This window comes from Heloderma suspectum, chromosome 4 (genome assembly GCF_057233095.1).
Source record: "Heloderma suspectum isolate Gila_16-S chromosome 4, 16-S_ref, whole genome shotgun sequence".
NCBI classification, from domain to species: Eukaryota; Metazoa; Chordata; class Lepidosauria; order Squamata; family Helodermatidae; genus Heloderma; species Heloderma suspectum.
Genome location: NC_139461.1, coordinates 166,080,437 through 166,095,663, shown reverse-complemented (window position 1 = coordinate 166,095,663; position 15,227 = coordinate 166,080,437). Strand labels below are relative to the sequence as shown.

The 15,227-nt window shown below is 45.2% G+C and overlaps 1 protein-coding gene across 1 annotated transcript in view; it reads right to left on the bottom strand.

Moving 5' to 3' along the window:
- LOC146347683 (flavin-containing monooxygenase 1-like) overlaps positions 1-14,772 on the bottom strand; it is a 33,578-nt gene extending 18,806 nt beyond the window's left edge. Inside the window, exons 1-2 of the mRNA XM_084851093.1 lie at positions 14,495-14,772; positions 10,515-10,651 (exon numbers count right to left, since the gene is read on the bottom strand). Coding sequence (XP_084707219.1) covers positions 10,515-10,646 — 132 coding nt within the window. The 5' untranslated portion in view covers positions 10,647-10,651; positions 14,495-14,772. The remainder of the gene's footprint in view (positions 1-10,514; positions 10,652-14,494) is intronic.
- Between the last annotated feature and the right edge of the window lie 455 nt (positions 14,773-15,227).

Genomic DNA, 15,227 nt, shown 5'->3' with positions numbered 1-15,227 from the left:
TCCCCCCAATGCAGATATAAAAACAGAGTTGAATATTTTACAAAAGTATTATTTTATTTGTCTGCCTCACAAAATTGTGTGTTGTATCAAAAGGACACCAAAATTGCAAGAGCAGTGGCTTCCTTCACAGAAAATGCAGCCAAATGTAGAGCTGCACTTTAAAAAAGACCTGAAAATACAGACACATCTACTTCAATGAATCATGGGAACTGTGGTTTGGTGAAGGTTGAAGAAATCTGGTGGGGATCCCACAGTTACTTTATAGAACTACATACAGCTCCTAGTAGTTCTAGGAGAGGGACTGAGCCATTTCGCACGATCAAAAAAAGGATTTTCCCAGCAACAATGTACAGTTCCCTGTTGTAAAGTAAAGTATTTTGGGGTGGTTTGGTCTTGAATCGGCAATGAAGATGCATTAGCTTTAAAAAGACCTGCTTCTGGTGGAGATGAAAAACTGCTAAAATTGTGCTGTTGACTTTGAGATAAAGACCTGGATCACAGGGCGGCTTAATTAAATTGCGGCAGGCGTGATTTCCATTCTCACCACCTGGACGTGGTTTGTCATGCCGTCCAAACCCAGGCTGGATGGGTTGTTGGAGAGGGAAACAACCCCAGTAACCAATGGGCTTTAATAGGGAGCCTGGAGAGTTGCTTCCCCCTCTAACAAGTCATTCTGCCGAGGTTTGGATGACAAACCACACCCAGGAGGTTATTATGTAAATTGTGTCCTGCATGCGCCCAGCACATGCCGCAATTTAGATAAGCTACCATGGTTTATTTTGATCATGTGAACAGGAGGCCAATCTATGTGGAAAAGGAATGGGGAGCACTTTCTGGTTATGTCCAGATTTGCATGGAATTGCTTTGGTCCATCAGGGGAACACGAAGCAAGAAAAGCAGAGTATACACTACCTTAAAACCCCACTTCCTTTTTTTAAAAAAATACTTTTTCTTCTATTTTTTTAACTTTATAAATGAAATAAACAATACCAACAACCTAATCAATAACTACAATTTCCCAACAATACAGTATTCTTAAGAGGACATAGCAATAACGGAAAAGAAAGAGAAAACAGAAGAAGGAGAAGGAGGGGGGAAAAAACATGAAAAATATATATAACGAATTACTTAAAGAAATTCAATTTAAACTTCATTACACATAAACTTCAAATCCCATTCTGCTGAAAAATTGTACCTATAACATTGGCAATATTACAATTCAGTACAGCATAAATAATCAACCTAACATTTCATTATCATATCACCAGTCTTATAGCAAGGAAGCAGGCCTACAATTCATTTCCAGCAACCATATATTGCCCTTCAGCTAACATATAGTAATAAAGCTTACCAATTTAGCCAGCCAAAAATCTTACTAACCAGTAATAATTATAATAGTAATTTAAAAAGGAGATGTAAAAGGATACATAATAATAATTGTTGTTGTTTATTCGGTCAGTCACTTCTGACTCTTCGTGACTTCATGGACCAGTCCACGCCAGAGCTTCCTGTCGGCCGTCGCCACCCCCAGCTCCCCCAAGGTCGCGTCCGTCACCTCCAGAATATCATCCATCCACCTTGCCCTTGGTCAGCCCCTCTTCCTTTTGCCTTCCACTTTCCCTAGCATCAGCATCTTCTCCAGGGTTTCCTGTCTTCTCATGATGTGGCCAAAGTACTTCAGTTTTGCCTTTAATAACATTCCCTCAAGTGAGCAGTCTGGCTTTATTTCCTGGAGGATGGACTGGTTTGATCTTCTGGCAGTCCAAGGCACTCTCAGAATTTTCCTCCAGCACCACAGTTCAAAAGCATCTATCTTCCTTCGCTCAGCCTTCCTTATGGTCCAGCTCTCGCAGCCATAGGTTACTATGGGGAATACCATTGCTTGAACTATGCGGACCTTTGTTGTCAGTGTGATGTCTCTGCTCTTCACTCTTTTATCAAGATTTGTCATTGCTGTCCTCCCAAGAAGTAAACGTCTTCTGATTTCCTGGCTGCAGTCAGCGCCTGCAGTAATCTTTGCGCCGAGAAATACAAAGTCTGTCACTGCCTCCACGTTTTCTCCCTCTATTTGCCAGTTATCAATCCTGCTGGTTGCCATAATCTTGGTTTTTCTGAGATTTATCTGCAACCCAGCTTTTGTACTTTCTTCTTTCACCTTCGTCACGAGGTTCCTCCGCTCCTCCTCACTTTCAGCCATCAAAGTGGTATCATCTGCATATCTGAGATTGTTAATGTTTCTTCCAGCGATTTTAATTCCAGCCTTGGCTTCATCAAGCCCAGCACGTCGCATGATGTGTTCTGCGTACAGGTTGAATAGGTAGGGTGAGAGTATACAACCCTGCTACTCCTTTCCCAATCTTAAACCAGTCCGTTGTTCCGTGGTCTGTTCTTACTGTTGCTACTTGGTCGTTATACAGAGTCCTCAGGAGGCAGACCAGATGACTTGGTATCCCCATACCACCAAGAACTTGCCACAATTTGTTATGATCCACACAGTCAAAGGCTTTAGAATAGTCAATAAAACAGAAATAGATGTTTTTCTGAAACTCCCTGGCTTTCTCCATTATCCAGCAGATATTGGCAATTTGGTCTCTAGTTCCTCTGCCTTTTCTAAACCCATCTTGTACATCTGGCAGTTCCCATTCCATGAATTGCTGGAGTTTACCTTGCAAGATCTTGTGCATTACCAAATCACTAATAAATTTGATTACGTTATATAATTTTGTTGTTGTTCAGTCGTTCAGTCGTGTCCGACTCTTCGTGACCCCATGGACCATAGCACGCCAAGCCTTCCTGTCCTGTGCTTTCTCCCGGAGTGTGCTCAAGGCCATATTCATTGCATCCGTGATGCTATCTAGCCATCTCATCCTCTGCCGTCCCCTTCTCCTTTTGCCTTCAGTCTTTCCCAGCATCAGGGTCTTTTCCAGGGAGTTTTCTCTTCACATTAGGTGGCCAAAATATTGGAGCTTCATCTTCAGTATCTGTCCTTCCAATGAGCACTCAGGGTTGATTTCCTTTAGGATGGACTGATTTGACCTCCTTGCAGTCCAGGGGACTCGTAAGAGTCTTCTCCAGCACCACAGTTCGAAAGCATCAATTCTTCGGCGCTCAGCCTTCCTTATAGTCCAGCTCTCACAGCCATACGTTACTACTGGGAAAACCATAGCTTTGATTAGACGGACCTTTGTCGGCAAGGTGATGTCTCTGCTTCTTACTATGCTGTCTAGGTTGGCCATAGCTTTCCTCCCAAGGAGCAAGCGTCTTTTAATTTCATGGCTACAGTCACCGTCTGCGGTGATCTTGGAGCCCAAGAAAGTAAAATCTGTCACTGCTTCCATTTCTTCCCCTTCTATATGCCAGGAAGTGATGGGGCCAGATGCCATGATCTTCGTTTTTTTAATGTTGAGTTTCAAACCAGCTTTTGCACTCTCCTCTTTCACCCTCAACAAGAGGCTCTTGAGATCCTCTTCGCTTTCTGCCATTAGGGTGGTATCGTCTGCATATTGGAGGTTGTTGATAATTCTCCCAGCAATCTTAATTCCGACCTCTGATTCATCCAACCCGGCATTTCTCATGATGTACTCTGCATATAAGTTAAATAAGCAGGGGGACAATATGCAGCCTTGTCGTACTCCTTTCCCAATTTTGAACCACTCGGTTGTTCCATGTCTGGTTCTTACTGTTGCTTCTTGACCCTCGTGCAGGTTTCTCAGGAGACAGGTAAGGTGGTCTGGTACTCCCATCACTTTAAGAATTTGCCACAGTTTGTTGTGATCCACACAATCCAAGGCTTTAGCGTAGTCAATGAAGCAGAAATAGACGTTTTTCTGGAATTCTCTTGCTTTCTCCATGATCCAGCGAATGTTGGCGATTTGATCTCTAGTTCCTCTGCCTCTTCTAAACCCAGCTTGTACTTCCGGTAGTTCTCGGTTCGCATACTGCTGAAGCCTAGCTTGTAGGATTTTGAGCATCACCTTGCTGGTATGTGAAATGAGCGCAATAGTGCGGTAGTTTGAACACTCTTTGGCGTTGCCCTTCTTTGGAATTGGAATGTAAACTGACCTTTTCCAGTCTTGTGGCCACTGTTGAGTGTTCCAGATTTGTTGGCATATTGAGTGCAGCACTTTAACAGCATCATCTTTTAGGGTTTTAAATAGCTCGGCTGGAATACTGTCATCTCCGCTAGCTTTGTTGTTACTAATGCTTGCTAAGGCCCACTTGACTTCACTCTCTAGGATGTCCAGCTCAAGTTCAGTGACCGCACTATCATGGCTATCAGGGACATTCAGATCTTTCCTGTATAGTTCTTCTGTGTATTCTTGCCACCTCTTCTTAATCTCATCTGCTTCTGTTAGGTCCCTGCCTTCTTTGTCCTTTATCATGCCCGTCTTTGCACAAAACGTTCCCTTGAGATCTCCAATTTTCTTGAAGAGATCTCTAGTCTTTCCCATTCTGTTGTTTTCCTCGATTTCTTTGCATTGTTCATTTAAGAAGGCCTTCTTGTCTCTCCTTGCTATTCTCTGGAACTCTGCATTCAGTTGGGTATATCTTCCCCTTTCTCCCTTGCTTTTCGCTTCCCTTCTTTCCTCAGCTACTTGTAAAGCCTCATCAGACAGCCACTTGGCTTTCTTGCATTTCTTTTTCTTTGGGATGGATTTCGTTGCTGCCTCCTGAACAATGTTATGGACCTCCGTCCATAGTTCCTCAGGCACTCTGTCTATCAGGTCTAATCCCTGAAATCTATTCCTCACCTCCACTGTATATTCATCAGGGATATGATTTAGGTCATACCTGAACGGTTTAGTGGTTTTCCCGACGTTCTTCAATTTCAGCCGAAATTTTGCAAGAAGCAGCTCATGATCTGAGCCACAGTCAGCTCCAGGTCTTGTTTTGACTGACTGTATGGAGCTTCTCCATCTTTGGCTGCAAAGGACATAATCAATCTGATTTCGATATTGACCATCTGGTGACGTCCATGTGTAGAGTCGCCTCTTGTGCTGTTGGAAAAGAGTGTTTGCTATGATCAGCATGTTCTCTTGGCAAAACTCTATTAGCTTTTGTCCTGCTTCATTTTGTACACCAAGGCCATGCCTGCCTGTTATCCCGGTGATTTCTTGACTTCCTACTTTAGCATTCCAATCCCCTATGATGAAGAGGACATCTTTTTTTAGTGTTAGTTCTAGAAGGTGTTGTAGGTCTTCATAGAACCGATCAACCTCAGCTTCTTCGGCCTCAGTGGTTGGGGCATAGACTTGAATTACTGTGATGTTGAATGGTTTGCGTTGGATTCGTACTGAGATCATTCTATCATTTTTAAGATTGTACCCCAGTACTGCTTTTCCCACCCTTTTGTTGACTATGAGTGCTACTCCATTTCTTCTAAGGGATTCTTGCCCACAATAGTAGATATGATGGTCACCTGAATTAAATTCGCCCATGCTTGTCCATTTTAGTTCGCTGATTCCCAAGATGTCGATGTTCAATCTTGCCATCTCATGTTTGACCACCTCCAGCTTACCTTGATTCATTGATCTGACATTCCAGGTTCCTAAACAATATTGTTCTTTACAGCATCGGATTTTCTTTTCACCACCAGACACATCCACAGCTGAGTGTCCTTTCGGCTTTGGCCCAGCCGCTTCACTCTTTCTGGCGCTACTTGGAAATACCCTCTGCTCTTCCCCAGTAGCATATTGGACACCTTCCGACCTGAGGGGCTCATCTTCCGGCGTCATATCTTTTAGCCTTGTGATACGTTCCATGGGGTTTTCTTGGCAAGAATACTGGAGTGGGTTGCCATTTCCTTCTCCAGTGGACCACATTTTGTCAGAACTCTCTGCCATGACCTGTCCGTCTTGGGTGGCCCTGCACGGCATAGCTTATGGCTTCACTGAGTTACACAAGCCCCTTCGCCACAACAAGGCAGTGATATATAATAATAAAGCTTAAAATCAACCTCACAACAATCACTAATATATTTTGTACTAGATATATAAATGAGTGCATACATTGTACAGTATATCATGAAGGATTTAAAAAAAAGGGGAAAAGAGAGAAAAAATAACGGGGGGGGGAAATCTCTGATCTAGCCTGTACCTTCCAGACTAAACATAGTCAGTTAGCAAAACATGTTTGTACATTCCAGTTCATGGTGCTGGAACAGAAATCTCATGCGATGCAAAATGTAGCAGGATATTTTAAGTGATATTGTGAGTTCATTTGTTTTGCCATATTTTTCGCCTTGGTAAATTGCCTTCTTTTATCAACAGTTTCTTTGATGTAATCCGGAAAAAGCATAACTTTATCTTGTTTCCAAAAAAGGTTTCCAGCCTCTCTTGCCAAACGCAGGATATAATTTTTTGTGGAGATTCTTGCAAATTGGACTATAACCGTATAACCAGTCCCTTTGGCATTTGACACACAGAATACCTGCTCAGTATCAAATGAATAATCAGATGGCACAGGGAGTATCTCATGCAGGAACTTATCTACAAAAATAGACAGATTTACATCAGTAGGTCAATATTTAATACCAATAATACGTACTTTTACCCTGTGCGCTAATGCCTCCAGTTGAGAAATTCTGACAGAAAAATTGTTGAAAAAAGATTGGGATGTAGTTTCATTCCCTGCCAGCTGATCTTGCAACTCATTAACCTTCGCATCCATTTTCCACCAAGAAGTGTTAATTAAATCCGCAGCCCCTTGCAGGGCAGTGATGGAATTTTGGATGGTATCCAGCCTCTTAGCCTGTTCCGCAAATTGCAAGGACAAAGTTTTTATCAAAGCAAGTAACTCCTCTTTATCTCCACTTCTCAAAGCGTTTGCCAAGGGAGGTGTGGGGGTGGGTGGAGATCCTTTTTTTCGCCTTAGTGTAGTCATCCTTCTCTTCAAACATATCTTGCAGGTCCTCAAATATTATTGATATTCCTTAATCCATTCCTCAGATGTTGTTGGTGTTTCTTAATCCAAAAACTACAATGGAGCACGTCAGCCCTAGTTTCTCCTAATTAATTAGGAGGTTCAGACAGCTTTGAGTGATGATTAAGCTCTGGCAGACTAGCCCCAGAGTACAGCCCCCCTGCTACCACGCCGAGAGAGCTGTTCTTCCAAAACTTCATCCAGACCTGCTCCTGCCTTCCCTTTTAATTCTGGGGGAGAGATAAAAAGGTTTCCACCTTTTAAAAAGCTGTCTGAGATAGCATCCAGCAGAGACCCCACGGAAAGCTGCAAGGGCGACATTGGCTCCGACCGGAAGTCCCTTAAAACCCCACTTTCATGGGTCACACAGCACTTGAAACCCCCCGACTTTGGGGTTGGGTGGGCAGAGTAGAACTGAATGTCATCAGCCTCGAAGGTGCTGCTCAGCGGACGAGAGAGGCTTGTTTCCCACCCCTGTCCATGCTCCCCTGTTCAGGGAAGTTTACTGGAAGCACTGAATTAAGCCCCTGTAGTTTAGCCTGCACCTCTCCCCTCTCATCCACCATTGGGATATTGTGAAAGATTAAAATATACTACGCTATTGTGAATGGGAAAAACAGGCTACATAATCTGAATGGGTGAAGCAGCTACTGTGCTATTGTGAATGCTTGAAACTGCACTATTGTGAATTGGAGAAACAGGCTACATAATCTGAATGGGTAAAGCAGCTACTGTGGCACTGTGAATGCTTGAAACAGTGCTATTGTGAACTGAAGAAACAGGCTACATTCTATGAATTGGATGAAATAGCTACTGCGATATTCTGAATGATTGAAACAATGCTACTGCGCTATTATGAATGGGAAAAACAGGCCTCATACTGTGAATGGGTAAAGCAGCGCCTACTGTGCTAAGCTACTATTGTGAATGGGGAAACAGCACTACTGCGATATAGTGAAAGGATGAAACAGTGTGAAGTAGTGCTAAGTGGGAAGAAAGCCTGTGTCCAAAAGTGCCCTACTGCAAATGGGGAGAAAGAGGCAATGGGGGGGAGGGGTGGCCCCATTCCTTGGCCATGTTACTACTAGATCACAGCCCGGTCACAGAGGCACGCGCAGGATTTAATGTGGGGGGCTGGGGGACACTGCAGCAGAACCACGCAGGAGCTGCATTTACAGAAAAAAGACGCACTAAAAGGACTTCCTGAAAACGCGCCTTTTCCAGAGGGAAGCTGTGGGGTTGCTGCAGATTGGTGACAGCATCACCTATTGCAGACTGATGTGCTCTTGCTTTGCACTACATTGTCTGTGTAGATTCGCTCCAGGTCACCAAGTATTAAACCTCTTCTGGGGAGAGGAAATGAGTATTAAAGAAGTGTGAACATGTAGTGTAAAAAAGCCCATTTAATGTGAATGGGTACAGAAAGAATGAATGATGTGGCCGTTTCTGGCCTAGGAAGTCATCTGAATGTGGTTATTATTACTAATACCTTGCTTATTTTAATATATGATGCCTCTTTCTTCCTCCGTTTTCTTCCTGCATTTGTCTCTACCCATTCCTCTCGTCTCCCCCCTTTTTTTGTTGCTGAAACCCTTGGGAGGTATCTCCAGACACAAAACACAACAATTGTAGGAATGTTTTTGAGGGAAGATGTGTAACATGAAGTGGAGACACCTGTAGCTATTTGCTTATGTTCATTTAAATGCGAGCTAAAATGCAGTTGATCTGGAACAGAGTTGATGAAAGAATAGTGTTGCAAGTTTGAAGAGTTTGTCCGGATGCCCTCACAAGATCCCTTCCAACTCAGTGATTCTTGGCTCTAAGATTCATGTGAATTGGTTTTCTATTGGTGTAGCTTGCCTGAGGCATACCTGGTCGGAGCCTTGGTCTTGCTAGCACTCTTTGCAAAGTGCCCAGTACCATTTTTTGCAGCCCTCTCCCTCCCCCCTGTGGCATGCACTAATGCAGAGTACAAATGCAAGCAGCTGTAGTTTGCATGAGACTGGAAAAGATGCAGGCTGAGTGGAGCTTGTGCTCTGGAAGCATTTTATGGTGTTCGGTGCACCCCTGGAAATCTGATGGGGGTGCAGAGAATTTTGGGACATCTGTTAGGGTTGCTGTGAATCCCCACTGATGCTCAATCTGCATATTTGTAAATAAACAAATATTGCAAAATGCAACGGGAGATGTGGCCATATCTGAACACCACAGATATATAATACCATTAAATGAATGGAGAAAAACCATATGAAAAGAAAATAACGTTCTGGTGGCCTCATCAACTGAGGCCTGGCATAGAAAAAATATAGAATGTTGTGACAATGTATAAATTATAAATTAATCCTACTGTTAAGACATTGCTAGACAAATAAAGGGAGAACATAACATGTCTGCATCTTTCCAATGCTGTAAGAAAGAGAGATTGAGATGTAACCCATATGTACATTTTTGGTGGTTGATTCCCAGTGCAATCTAATCAGCTTGGACTGTCTGAGGGAAGTTGGGGTGGGGTGGGGGTTCCTCTCCCCCTCTCGGGGAGGGGGGAGCCTGTCCCAGTGGTCCCTGGTACACCTGCAGGTGCAGTGTTCCACTGGTGACAGACCCAAACTGTGGTGTTCTGGGGGCAGCGGAGGGAGGTTCTCTCCCCTGCAGGCGGGGGGTGGGGTGGGGGATTTCTGCCCCAGTAGCTGCCAGTGCAACCACGGGGGCTATGTTTCTGCTGGCAGTAGGCCCGAAACTGGGGCATTCTGGGGGAGGGGGAACTCTGGATGGCTGGATCCAAAGGGGGTCCCTCCAGGATTGGGCCCCTCAGCTATCCCAGCTGGAGCTGCCATAGCCGATTTCCTCTTCATTGGTTTGAAGGGGAGTGGGGTGGGGTGGAAGTTCTGGAAAATAAAGGTCTACTGGGTGGAAAGCACTGAAAAGCTGCCTCCCCACCTCCTGCTCTGGCTGATACGATCTGGCTGGTCTGGGCAGTAGCAGAAGATCTGCCTCTTGACTCCCCGTTACCTCAGAGTAGGATTGCTCTGCCCAGCTGGCAGGTTGTCCCACTGAAGCTACTGGGGTTTCCTTTTGAGTTGAGATGTATAGGATAGTGCTGAGATTATATATATAAATATATATATATATATATATTTCTGTTACCATATATATCGGAATATGCTTTATTATTTCAAGAGTGATAATAAGATACTGAAATAAAAACGATCAGATGTCAATTATTAAATACTCCATGAATATCCTGAAATTATTTGCAGGGAAAATATGCAGAATACTTGTCTTCAGGATTTGCAGGGAAAACAATTGTTTTAGCTCAATTAGTTTGCTGTTTAAGGGCGCAATCCTATGCAGGTTTAGACAGAGAAAAGGACTACAACTCCCAGCACTCCCCAGCCAGCAAAGTTTTGCTGGCTGGGGAGTGCTGGGACTTGTAGGCCTTTTCTCTGTCTAAACCTGCATAGGATTGCACCCTAAATCACTCAGTAAATAGTATGAACTAACTCTATTTAGGCCAAACAAGCATTTTCCTCTTGCTGCAAGTGGAGTGACGCCCTTCACAGGCTTGAGACATCCCCCCCCCCCCCGCAACTCACTGTGAATTGCCACACTCCCCCAATGCCTTCGCTCCTCTCAAAACAGGTTGGCTCCAGCCCTTCATCCAGGCAGCACTTGACAGACGCCAGTCCGCTCACGCCTGCTCCAACGATGGCCACTTTCCTGGACATGCTCTCTTGAGGCACAGAAGAGTGAAGACAAACACGGGTAATGTTTTATAGGGTGAAATAAGTTTGATGGATCAACCCCTCGTGTGGGTTGGTCAGACCTATCATGACTAAAGGAGTGCGAGCTTTTAACCCACGCCTCGAAAGCTCAGTTTCTGAAGCACCCGGGCGCTCTTGGCCGCAGGAGTTTTCATGAAAGGTGCTGGTGTCTCAGTGCTGAGCCCCACATCGTGTGTTTGGTGCCCTTAGATTGCACATGTCTGTCAGCACGCATCGTTTGCTCCATCACTTGCAAACCGGGAATCTTCCAGCAGGGTTACTGAGGGAGGCCAGAGGGGAAGCTGGGCATTTCTACCAGCCCTGCTGAAAATACAACTTAATTTTTTCCTCTTCCCTTCCCCACCCCTGTTTCTTTGTGTGTTGTTGTGTCTTTTTAGACTGTAAGCCCGCAGGCAGGGGCACTCTTGCTTTACTGGTAGCATGCAATCCACTCCAGGAGCCTTTTGGGCGGAGGAGCAGGATAAAAAGAAACAAATGTGAATAAACAGACAAACAAAGGTGATGAGAAAGATGCATTAGGGCACCATTCCCAAACCAGGTGCCCTCCAGGTGTGTGGGGCTTCACCTCAAAGCTTGGGGAAGGCTGCACTAGGAAATGGTGCACAGACAGCAGGAGGACTGGGGCCATCAGTTGGCCTGGGGTCCATTGCAGGCGGACTGCTTAGTGCCTGCTAGTGGCTGGGATTCCTGCAGAGTGCTCGCCTAGGTGCGCCTCGGTCCGGTCCTGCCAGAGGCAAGAGCACATGTTGCTGCATCTCCAAAAGGATACTGTAGTGCTGGAGAAGGTACCGAAAAGGGCAACTGAGTGCGCAATCCTATGCATGTCTAGACAGAAAACAGCCCTACAACAGCTGGCTGGGGCAGGCTGGGGGTTGTGGGACTTCATTCTGTCTAAACATTGCACCTTAAAATGATCAGGGGGTTGAAGCAACTCCCCTATGAGGGAAAGGTTGCAAAGTGGTTTTTATAAGGCCAGGGGATCTCGTGCCTCTGTTCCATTTCATTGCAGTCGTGGTAGAATTAAAGGAACTGCTGATAGCATTGCCTTCATTTTTTATGGCCCTGACATGCAGAAACCCAGGAGGTGAAGTTATTCCCTGTCATGGTGATGGAAAAGGCTTCCTTCTGCTGAATTTTTGCCTTTTGCCTCGTAAAGGCTCAGGAGTTCTGCAAAAGAAAAGCTGACAAACTGAAAAGCAATTCATTTGCAGGCTGAACAGGTCCCAGGCTTTTCTGTATTATAGCCATGCTTATGCCTTTCCCACCAACTATTTCCAGTTCTTTAAGGAGGCCTACTTAACATTTTGAGAATCCTGTGTTGAAAGGAGCAGCTAAATACCAGGGCGTGCAGTAAATATTTACTTTCTGGATTTAGAGATAAAGTGATAACATGCATATTTCATGAGTATTTTAGCCAATCTACTTGACATATTTTTAAAACTACAAGTTTGAGTAAGTTGTACACAGGAAGAACTCAATGGCCCACTCTCATTTCACTTATTGTGAAAGCAGCCCGAATACAAAAGGGGGGAAAGAGGGAATGGCAGGGAGGAGCGGCCCCACCCTTGATCACCTCACTACCAGGTCACAGCCACGTTGCACAGGCTTGCCCAGGATTTAATGTGGAGGGAGCGGGCATACTGCAGGGGAACCATCGGGGAGCCGCTTTAAGTAAAAAAACAAGGAGTAAAAGGACTTTCAGAAAATGTGGCTTTTCAGGAGGGTGCAGCTGGTTGGCTGTGGACTGGCCATGATGTCGTGTGTCCCTAATAACTTTAAGCCACAGCAGCATCAGAGAAAGCCTCCTATGTAGATGGGTCCATGGCCACCCTACCATGATCCAGTGATGTGTTTTAAGTTTACAAAGCAAGACCGCATACCTGGGATCTCTTAGCAGCTGCTAAAGCATAACTCACCTTTGTTAAGTTATTCTCCATATAAAAAACACATGAAGAGCCCAGCTCGAATAGGCTAATGGCCTGTCTGTCTGACCATCCCGTTTCTCACAGTGACAAACCGGAACAGAACATGAATGAGATTGTATACTCAGGCCCATGACACACTTCCAGAAGTGTTTGCCATGGGTTTTCCAGCTGTGTGTGAGAATAAGGAAAATCAGCCGTTCCTCCCTTAGCTGTCCTTTGAGATTCCCAAAGGGTGCTTCCTGATGGACAGCTGCCAAGTGCTACTGGTCAAAAGGCCGCGATTTCTTCTTTCTCTTCTTAACGTATTTTTGTGGTAACAAAACAAGAAGGAAGAAGTGGTGGGAAAACACTGAGGAGTTACAAATGGAAGATGACATTGTCTGGATCACCTGTAAAATTCCATGTCTGAGGCAGAGTGATTGCACAATAAAACCTTGTCTGAAAGTACCCAGAGAGTTTTTCTATATGTGGCTGTTAATTGGCTGTTAATCCTCTGTAATTGAGATCCAAGATATGAAGAGTGTTTCCTTTCCTGCTTTGCCACTACATAACCCCTAGGTGGCACTGTGGTGTAGTGGAATAGTACAAATACACAAGATGAAATCGCCACATTTTCCAAGCTCTAAAAAAACCTGCCCAAAGTGCTGGTTAGACACAGAAGTGAACCTGGAGGGTTGCAACGTCATCTAAAGAACCCATAAACAACCGTGAGTGTGGAATGACGTGCGCACAATAAATGCCTTGTGTTGTGTAGAAAAGCCCAGAGTCTCCACTGATGTGTGATATTCCACCTAAAGCTGGGTCAATAATATCAACTGAGCACATCCCCAGTGTAGCCTTGTTGTCATTGGTAGAATTCCACCTAATTTCAGTAGACTGAGGAAGACAGTTGAATGGGTTGGCTGGATTGTCAACCAATGCTTATGCTTGGCTCTGTTGAATCAACTCTGCCACTCTAATTAAAGTTTTACTGTGCCAACTGACCTGACACCTTAATTATTCCAAGTCTAAGCTATCATAAAAAAGAAGAATGAGCACGTTTTGACAAGGATTGGGTGCCCAACACAGTTTTAGTTGTTCACGTAGACAACACTCCTTCTCACCGATGGTCTCGGTGGGGGCGTATCCATGGCCGATTCGCTGTGAGCTGGCCCCATTTGGAGGCGATCTGGCAGCTGCCCTTTTCACACATTAATGTTTTATCGCCTGATGTCACCAAGCCTGAGAGCCACTTCAGAAAGTAAGCATCCTCGCAAGGCTTCCCTGGTCCACCGCTTCTTTTCTCAGGCTTGGCATCGGCTGCCAGGCTCGCTTCAGCCCTCACTGTCTTGGGGGTGGGAGGGTGGGGGACTAGTGTTCTTGCCTTCGACTGGCCCCCCTCCTGGGTCCTTCGCAGCAACCTGACACACAGTTATTCAGACAGACCTGTTTATCTGCCTGCCAAGAAATGCTGTGTTTGGTTAGTTTCTCTGCACTGAAGGTATCGAAGCAGGGTCAGTAATTTAAAAAAATGTTGGCAGTCCATCAGAAAACAGGCTCCTTTTGTTCCTCCCAAGGTTGCCAACATGTCAAGCAGCCCACTGTAGCTATGCCTTTAACGTAGTTTCATGTGCAGATATCAGAAAAGCTTTGTCAGCTGATTCCTGTACATCAACCTGCTGTTAAAGACACAGCAGCAAGCCAGTCCATTTTTTCCTTGTCGGCTGGCAACTCTAGCCCTCCAGTTTCAACATGCCCCTGAATAAGAATCCAGAGAATGCATGATGGCACTAGTCCCGTGCCACAGGCATAGATTGTTATCCAGGGGTATCCCAATTTCTCTGGACTTGTCCAGACTGAAAGCCTGACCAGCTGCCCCTCTCTTACCTCACTTTACAAGCCTCGGCAGAAGCTGCGGAGATTTCATAAACTTGTCAGCCGGCAGATCTGGAGTGATTTGTTTGTAATCCAAGCTGTAGAACACTGGAGATGGATACTGGGGAATCTGGTGCAAGACAGTGGGGAAGGGAGGAAGTCCTTTGGCTGCCACAAACATCCCCTTTGGGATAGAATTACGTAAGTGAACTTTGGAAGCTGGCACGGTCAGGCTGTGGGATGGAGCACTTTCATCGCTGTCCAGATCGAATGTGATGACAGGCATCTGCGAAACCCAAGTCGGCGAAAAGCACACTCAGGTCCCTTGGGTGAGTTCCTTGTTGCCTGGATGGGAAATGTTCACCTGACACCCGAGCCGAGGCAATAACATCTTGTTATTACACCTTAATGCTAAGTAATAACTTGCCTGGCCGGGAAGGATAATCTCCTAACTGGTTTTGCAGCTCAGGTGATACCCCGGAGTTGCCAGGTTTTGTCCAGAACCTTGAACAGCAGCTTGTATGTGCAGACATTAGTTCACGATAAGGTTTCTCTCTGTGCCATGACAAGCTTCACCACTGACATCCAAACCAGAAACCTATGGATGTGCCCATGTGTTTTTTCCAGTTGAGGTAAACAGCAGCTGTGTGTGTGGCAGGAGGACATTTTCAGAGGGGAAAATGGCGTGAGGGAAAGGACAACCCCGTCCAACCAGCACTGGTCCTGGTCCAGAGAGGGCCCTTCC